Source organism: Arachis stenosperma, chromosome 1 (genome assembly GCF_014773155.1).
Source record: "Arachis stenosperma cultivar V10309 chromosome 1, arast.V10309.gnm1.PFL2, whole genome shotgun sequence".
Lineage (NCBI taxonomy): Eukaryota > Viridiplantae > Streptophyta > Magnoliopsida > Fabales > Fabaceae > Arachis > Arachis stenosperma.
In genome coordinates, this window is record NC_080377.1 from 1,088,792 (window position 1) to 1,097,953 (window position 9,162).

The 9,162-nt window shown below is 34.9% G+C and overlaps 2 protein-coding genes across 2 annotated transcripts; one reads left to right on the forward strand and one right to left on the reverse strand.

Annotated features, from left to right (window-relative positions):
* Positions 1–359: 359 nt before the first annotated feature.
* Positions 360–5,082, forward strand: LOC130973343 (uncharacterized). The gene is made up of 12 exons (XM_057897830.1): positions 360–815; positions 988–1,057; positions 1,368–1,434; positions 1,682–1,765; positions 1,908–2,027; positions 2,367–2,825; positions 3,049–3,458; positions 3,563–3,662; positions 3,764–3,823; positions 3,929–4,015; positions 4,128–4,256; positions 4,716–5,082. Exons 2-12 carry the CDS (start codon positions 990–992, stop codon positions 5,016–5,018), a joined length of 1,887 nt encoding a protein of 628 aa, XP_057753813.1. The 5' UTR covers positions 360–815; positions 988–989; the 3' UTR covers positions 5,019–5,082.
* Positions 5,083–6,528: 1,446 nt separating this feature from the next.
* On the reverse strand, positions 6,529–7,375 carry LOC130942213 (STS14 protein-like). Its single transcript, XM_057870916.1, has one exon. The coding sequence runs from the start codon at positions 7,300–7,302 to the stop codon at positions 6,772–6,774; it is 531 nt and encodes a 176-aa protein (XP_057726899.1). The 5' UTR covers positions 7,303–7,375; the 3' UTR covers positions 6,529–6,771.
* Positions 7,376–9,162: the final 1,787 nt, after the last annotated feature.

A 9,162-nucleotide genomic window follows, 5' to 3' on the forward strand; every position in this document is an offset into this window, starting at 1 on the left:
TTTATTTTTTTTTAATTGGGTCCCTGATTATGTCCTTTTTTATAGTAGTTGGTTTAATTGTTTAAGAACCTAACTAAAAAAAATTAGTGCAGAGACTCAAATAAAATAAAATATAAGAACTCAATTAAAAAAAATTTGATGCAAAGATTCAATTAAAAAAAAATATAAAAATCTAATTAAAAATTTTGTAAAATTATAAAAACCATATAAACAGAATAATTAAACTTACTTAATTTAGTGATTAATTTTTAGTGTTTTTATAATAATATTATTTATAAACAAGTGTGCAAACAAAGTAACAAACTCAGAATTCAGCCTCTATTTATTAATTTTCTTCCTTTCTTCTTCTTTCTTCTCTCTCTCTGAAGTGAATTTGGATCTCTGTTCTCATTTCTCAAGAAACTTTACAGAGAGAGAGAGAGACTGTGTCCTGTTTTGGACGTTTTGACTTTTGCAACAAAGCAGTCACCGTTCTATAAATAAAAACACAGTTAGCTTAAAAAAAAGGAAAATGCTGCTTGAAGAACCCCAACCCCAACGAGCAACACTACTTTTATTTCATGTCTTCAATGCAATATCTAAAAGGCAATCATTCACAAAAGGTTATACCTTAGCATAAGCCAGGGGCTCATTGGTCAAAACTCTCATTATTTATTATACACAGCAAGCAAAGTAAATGATCCCTTTCAAGCCTAACCTGAAATTCTTGGAATCTACTTTCTACTTTCTATTCCTATTCTGGAATAGTGCTGCTTCTTCTTCTTCTGCATCATTTTCTTCCTCTCTTTCTGTGTTCTTACTTGTTTAGCTCCTGGGTACGATGCTAACTCATGCTGCTTTCTTTCTCTTTTTTTTTTCATTTAAAAAAAAAGAGTTTTTTTTTGCACATTTGCTGCATTACTTTCTGTTAAAACAGGACACTTTTTTTTTTTTTTTCTTTCTGAAACAGAGATAACTCACTTTTTGTTTTCTTCATGGTATTTTCAGGCATGGAGCTTGAAGGGGTTAAAGAAAATATGGAACTGAGGTTGGTTTCAAGGCACAAGCGTTCAAAGAGGTGCCCCCTTCTGTGGAATATTTATACACTTGTAAAATTTTGCATTGAAGAACCATTTTTTGAGTGGAAAATTTTCATGAATGTAAACACAGCATATGAACTACATGCTCTGAAATGTTTTCACATAACTGAGAATTTCACATTGAGAGTAAAGTGGTGTCCATTTTAGATTCTAAAATTCTCACTCTTATTATTGTCAAACACCATTTTGAGAATTGGGAGTTCGTGAATGCACCTCTCAAGTAAAAGTTCAGATCCAGATATAAACTGATTCTAATCTTAACCGTTTCTTCTCTCTTTGTAATGGCAGCTTTCCTGATAAGAAAAAGTTTGAGGAGGATAGTACAGACACTGAGGCCACAGATAGAATTAAGCTGGTATAACCAATTTCTCTATTATTTCATCAAGAAAATGTCATCACTGTTTTTCTTTCAGCCTTTTCTTTTTGTAGATACTGCTTCTTCTAAATGCATTGTGAGACATGCATGTATATTTTGGCATAATCCAATGTTGTATAATCGTGAGCTGTGAAGATATTGTTGGTGTAGTTTAGTTCAATTGCTTCTGGACAAAGTTTATAAGTGAGAATTTCATTGCTGAAGTGTGGCATTAATCTGATTTCAGGATACTGGGTACCTCACAGAATGCTGTAATTCTAGGACAAAACAAACAGCTACAAATGATGCTGAATTTACTCTGAAGCAAGAGGTACAAATACAGTTCTTGAAACTGCTCATAACAATTCCCTTTTTGACATGTTCTAATTCAACCGTATTTTTGTTCTACATAATTCTGCCTCATGTAATAGCTGTGTTTTACATTTTTTTTTTGGGAATTATCTTTGTTGCAGATTCTACAACTTGAGAGAAGACTGCAATACCAATTTGAGGTCCGAAGCACATTAGAAAAGGCGCTTGGATACCGACCTTCATCATCTCTTGCTAGTTCCAATCATACAATAGTACCCAAGGTTGGGACTTCTTCTTTTGGCACAACAAGTGCGTGCATTGCTTCTATTGTCAACATTTTTGGCCCCATTAATCAGTGGACTGTTTTATGTATGCTATCATGAAAACTATAAAGGAACATTGACAATGAAATTGAAACCATATATATGGTTTCTCCTAATTTATGCTAGCACGAGGTGCATAATTTTGTGGCTCAACCCTGCTTTGTGTCTGCTATCTAAGATTATTATGCAGTCTATCAATGAATGCTGCATTCTCTTAAGAGTCCACTGTGAATAAAATCTTTTTTAAGAATTTGTTTGTCAAATTTTAACCACTTTTCTTTTTCTTTTTGACTTCAGCCAACCACAGAATTAATTAAGGAAATTGCAGTGTTAGAGTTGGAAGTTGTGTATTTGGAACAACATCTCCTCTCCTTGTATCGCAAAGCATTCGATCCGCAGTTACCCTCTGTCTCTCCACCCACCAAGGAGGAAAGACTAGAGTCTCCTCTAATAACAACTCCAAGAGCAAGATACACTGAAGTTTCTAGGCCTCATGAGGTCTTAACCGAAAGAGGATGTTCTGCAGTTCAATCCAACAGTCATATTCTTGATACTATTAGAAAAGAACATACTAATGGATATAAAGTTGAGACTCCGGAGAAAGAACATAGTGTAAGTCAGCCAGAAGAACAGCATTTAGATTCTGGTGTATATCGTTGCCACTCTTCATTATCCCATTGTCCAGCATTCGCAACAGCACAGTCTCCTACAGCATCCTTGCGAGCTTGTCATTCGCAGCCATTGTCCATGATGGAGGTAAATCACATAATGAGAAGTTTTAGGGTGCGTTTGGTTTGCATTTTCATTTTAATGTTTTACTTGAGTTCATACTTTGGATTTAAGTGCCTGCAATAAGATCCTTTTTGACAAAACTTCTTATATGTACTTTATTGAGAAGTTCTACCATGTCCACTTCTCTTTACAACTATTTCAGTATTTATTTGCCTTTTATGGATTCTGACTGTTGATTTTTTTACAGTATTCCGAAAATGTTGATGGTTCATCAAATATAATCAGCCTAGCAGAGCATCTTGGCACACGAATATCCGATCATATTCCGGATACACCTAACAAGCTTTCTGAGGATATGGTGAAGTGCATAGCAGCTATATACTGTAAACTTGCAGACCCGCCTACGACGAATCCTGGCCTTTCCTCACCAAGTTCATCCTTGTCTTCAGTTAGTGCATTTTCTGTTGGAGATCATGGTGATATGTGGAGTCCAGGTTTCCGGAACAATTCGTCTTTTGATGTACGGTTAGACAACCCTTTCCATGTGGAAGGGCTCAAGGAGTTTAGTGGACCTTACAGTACCATGGTTGAGGTATCATGGATTTACAGAGATAATACCAAATTGGGTGATACAGAACAGTTACTCCAGAACTTCAGGTTTAGATTATGATCATAAATGTTTCACATAAGAAAAGTACATAGATTATTGAAATTCTTTAATCTCTTGATATTGTAATGGACATGCCTCTATGTTGTTTCAGGTCAATTATTTCTCGACTAGAAGACATCGATCCGGGGAAGTTGAAACACGAGGAGAAGCTAGCTTTCTGGATCAACATACACAATGCTTTAGTGATGCATGCAAGTTTCTTGAAAACCATGTTTCTCTTTTATTATTTCTCCTCTTCTGTCACTTGATTTATTGTGTTAAAAGTTAAAACCTCTTGTTTGGTTTCTAATAGGCATTTTTGGCTTATGGTATCCCACAAAACAATGTGAAGAGAGTCTTTCTTTTGTTGAAGGTATAAACTGAAAACTGAGATGCAGATTCAATCATTTTAATTAAAGGATGAGCCTTTTAGGCCTATTTTCCTTGACTAACATGCTCAACCACTTGCTCTTTACAGGCTGCATATAATGTTGGAGGTCATACAGTTAGTGCAGACACAATACAGAGTGCTATACTCGGGTGCCGAATGTCGCGTCCTGGACAGGTGGATCATGTCTATAGTTTTGAACAATATCTTGCTATGTCTTTAACTTGTCAAGTATTTTCATGCTATACCATATTTAGGACTTCCTCTTCTAACTTCCTTGTTCTTGAAGTGGCTAAGAATGTTCTTTTCTTCAAGAACCAAATTCAAAGGCGGAAATGGACAACAAGCATATGCAATTGAGCATCCTGAACCTCTTCTACACTTTGCACTCTGCTCCGGAAACCATTCCGATCCAGCGGTACATTATTCGAATCTTGATGCTATGTCAATCATTGGTATTTCCTTAGAAAGTACCCTTGCTTCATAGATAGATATAAGCACTCAAATTGAACAAAAATTAAAAAAAAAAAAAAGAATCATTTGTGAAAATTGTTTTCATGCTAGCGTTTCACTATACCATATTACATTACAAGAATTTCATTACCATGTATACAATGATTTTATGTACCAGAATGGACTAATATATATAGCAAGAAATCACAATGCTTCCTGAAAGGTAACATAGGTGGACCATTCCATGTGATAAATATGATAGAACCAAAACAATTTCACGGGTGGAAAGTGGAAACTAAACAAGAAAACGTGCATTGACAAACATATGATCGTACTGTAATACTAATTACTATCTCCTCTTTCATTTTCACATGGCTGCCTAACATTAATTTGACATTTGTCTTGTAATGAAAATTTTTGACAGGTACGTGTATATACACCAAAGAGAGTGCTTCAAGAACTAGAAGTAGCCAAGGAAGAGTACATTCGTGCCACTTTTGGGGTACGAAAGGACCACAAAATACTTTTACCAAAGCTCGTTGAGTCGTTCGTCAAGGACTCCGGCTTGTGTCCCGCCGGTACAGTTGACATGATCCAACAGTCTCTGCCTGAATCACTTAGAAAGAGTGTTAAGAAATGTCACTTGGAAAAATTTCCAAAAAGCATAGAATGGATTCCACACAATTTCTCTTTTAGATATCTCATTCCTAAGGATTTGGTAAAGTGATTGCTTTGGTTACATTGTTTGAGTCTATGTATTCTTTTGTACAAAGTAGAGAGGGTAGATTGCAATAGCAAAATCTTACTACTAATGTGTTTTTTTTTTTTTTTTTTTTTTTTTTTTTTTGTAGTAAGTAATGGTAGTAGTATATGTAATGTATCAAAGTGATTCTGCCGTGAGCAATATAAATTATCTTGAGCTATAATTGATTGTCATTTGGACCCCAAAACTAAAAATAGATTTTATTTCCTTGTTCAATATTGACAAAATTTTACAAAGAAAATCTCATCAGAAACAGTGAAAGATACAATGTCTTGGGATTCACATGTTCACGTGAACTCCAGGTACAAATTTCGTCGGTGCAATTAAGTTACTATCTTTGTCATTTGTTAGTTTTTTCATCTTAAAAAATGGGTTGAAACACTTTAACTAAACGAATCTTGAAACTGAAATAAAAACGGTTAGGAATCTTGTTTGGTGTCAAATTTAGACGTCATGTATAGGCTTCATAGAATATTACTCTTAAGACTCTTTGAAGTTATGTACGTAGACTGAAAGAACCGTAACTAACACATTGGTTGGGAAGAAAATCAACTGACAAAATGAAATATATTATTATAATTATGAAAAACTTCAAAAATTAGTATAATTTATTATTTTTTACTATTATTTTTAGTTATTAGTTCAATTTTTTTGTCTAACAATTTAATAATATATTTTTAGTTTATGCTTTTAAACATTATTAACTAACTGATGCCAAAAACAATAAATTCTGCTTCCTTCTATATTGTTCATTATTATTACAATAATGCTAGGAACCAAGATGGTTTTAACAAAAAACCAGCCAAATGCATCTGGGTGAGTCCAAAACCTCTACGTGGATGTTGCTTATGCTAGGCATTAGGATGTTTCTTTTCTTTATAAATTGGATGATTCTAAATCTGTTTTCTGATTTATTATGTTTTAGGCATTTGGAAAGGGAAGGAGAGTGAAGAGACGGAAGCTAATTGAATCAGTTTCCATGGTTCACTTTGCAATGATACTGAACGTATCTTCTCCTAATTTAAATGTGGTGAAACATTTAATAATCAATATTTTAAATTATAAATAAATAAAATTAATTACTATATTTATAATTAACTAAGTTGTTCTATTCCTGATTTGGAGTTAGTTCTATATACTTTTTCTTCTTCTTATTATTATTATTATTATTATTATTATTATTATTATTATTATTATTATGTTTGAGGCACGGAAGGGGAAAATGCATTGCGGCCTGAAAGTCCCTTTCTATCGAATTCGTTGCGTTTCCATGCTATGTGGAATAATTATAGGTGTGTCCATCTCTCTCCCTCTCTTATGTAAAGCTAGTGTTTGTTGATTATTGACTAATAAAAATAGGGTTTCCAGTTATAAAAGAAAGTTAATAAATTATAGTTGGGAGGACCTGGAGTAGGTCCAAAATAATATAATAGGAAAACATTAATTTGGATCAGCGATCATTGATTGATATTTCAGTAACCGTGGGCCAAATGCAAACGGTCTCCTCCTTGAAAATAATAAAAATATTAAAATAAATAAAGATCGATCTCATTTTCTTAACTAGTAAACAAGATCCATTATTATTAGTAGCAAACTGGGAATGGCATCATGCCAAAATGGTTCAATGACCTCAAAAGCCCAATCTCAGCACCATTCTAGTTAATTAACACTAAACGAAACACTCAGCAACGATCACAATTAAGAAATAGAGCATGGATCAGTATGGACTCTCCCCAAAGTAATTCCCAGGTGGATTATAGAAACAAATGGTCAAGCTAGCATCCTCCTTAACGCACGTGGCTTGAGCGCACCCCAACATAATCGATTTCCTCCACACTACCTGCGTGTAAACACCGCACCTGTGATTTGGAACGCAAGAATTGTTGGCGTGGTTGTAATATTGCTTTTGCCTCACCCACTCTTCCACCGCTATGCGGGGCGTCACGGCTCCGCCACTTGTCATCAGCTGGTTGGCGCCGTACTTGCCAGCTGTCAGGTTGGCGAACTGGCAGCCCATCTTGTCCCTCTGGAGCCGGACGAGTCGGCTTGTGACGTTAGCCAGCTGCTGGCTCCAGATTAGGGGTTGAACGCCCACCGCGGCTCGTGCCTCGTTGTGAGCTGCCAGGAACTCTGTTGCGGCGGGTGATAGCGGCGGCGGTGGGGAGGTTGCTGCTTGGGCTGAGACGTGGAGGAGGATGGGGAGTGATGCCAGTAGAAGCAGAGAGGAGAGGAGAGTGTTTTGTTTCATTATTGTGGGATGTTAATGAGTGTACTAGTTCTGTTGGTGTGTGTGCAACTGCGATGAGCAAAGTCAGCTGCATCTATTTATTATATCGAAATGACACATGGAGGCATTAATTATCTGCTGAGATATATTGTTTTACAATTTTTGTTTTGAAAAAATAAAATAAAAAATCAGCACAAAAACTGAAGAACAAACCTCAACGTTATTTTGTTTAATGAGCAATGTTATAGTCTATATTTGGTACATGATAAAAGACTCTATATTGCAGCATCTCTGTATCAGACAAAAAAAATTAGTTAGTGTAATCAAAATTAGTTAGGATGTTAGTATGTTATATAACTAGTAATTAGTGCAGCAAATCAATTATGTTAGATTAGTTAAAAATTATGATACATAACGTATACTTTGGCAAGTAAGATATGCAAATATCTCGGATAAAAACGCAATCAAATAATAACAAATCCACCAAGTCCAGACGAGTTATAATAAAGTTTGAAAATCATAATTAATACTTTTAAGCGGTATCCTGAAGATAATTTCGAAAGTCATAACCAACACTTCTAAACATCATCATGGAGGTAATCTCGAAAGTCATAAAACTATAACCAAACATATCAAAAATGCCTATATAAACAAATAGGCAATCTTGGAATAAAACAGGTCACACAACTCACTATAATTTATTTCTCTTATTTCCTCATAATTGACATTCTTACTTGAGTATCAGAGTATTTTTTGTAGGTATTTTTGCTGTAGTGTTCCAACCCAGCCGACGTATACCTCTTTCACCAGAGCACAATTGCAAGCAGAAGGAGCCGCTATACCTCGGTAACATAAGGACGGAACAATATATATATATATATATATATATATATATATATATATATTACAGCTAATTGAATCTAAGATTCTTCTAAATCAATTTTGTGAGAAATAAAATCAGATTCTTCCTTTTTTCTCCTTCTCCTCTTTTTTTGTTGGTTGATCCTTCTTCTTGTTGTTGCTCTCTTCTCTTACTTCGTTTCCTCCTTTTCTCTTTTCTTCACACTTGAATTCACTTGACAGAGTTAATGAGAGTTGCTCTGCTTTATCCATGGCTGTTTCAATATGGTGCAGTATGTAACACCCTACCACACTAAGCTTTACGCTTAAGCCGTAAAATAGAGGTGGTGTGGTATTACGACATCTAAAATAAAATGAATACATATAATAGTAGAAGAATTATAATATGCTAGGAGCCTTGAAGAAAAGAGGAAACAAAAATCGCGAAGTAAAAGTGCAACGCTCAAGGTACGAGTTAACTTACGTGCTAAGAAAATCATAATTATTAAACATAAGATAACAGAAGTAGGAATAGAGTGCCAAAGGAACAAAATAACAAGCTCCTAACTCAACCTGCGAAGTCAAGACTGGCCAGAGAATATTTACATATATATACATACATATCCCAAAATCGAAAAGTACATATACACAATCCTACCTCTCCATAAACCTCTAGGAAGATCAAAAGAACAAGTTATGCGGAGAGAAAACCAAGTACATATATACACATCATAGCATAACAAAATAACCCTGTAACCACTCCGTTTCAAGGGTCCAGACGCCTAACGAGATGCCTCTCGACCTGCATTTGAAAAACAACAACATAGTATGGAATGAAAACCGGAGGTTCTCAGTATGGTAAAGGTGCCACACATATAATATATAAGGCTCTGGAAATGCCAGAGGCAATCTTAGAACGCTGACACTCAGATTATAAAGCTTAAAGTATTAAACAGAAGCTATAAAAGGTAGTTTTCTGAAAATATTTAATCCTAACTTAACTTAACCTTAAATCTAAGTCCCATACTGCCATTCCTCCAT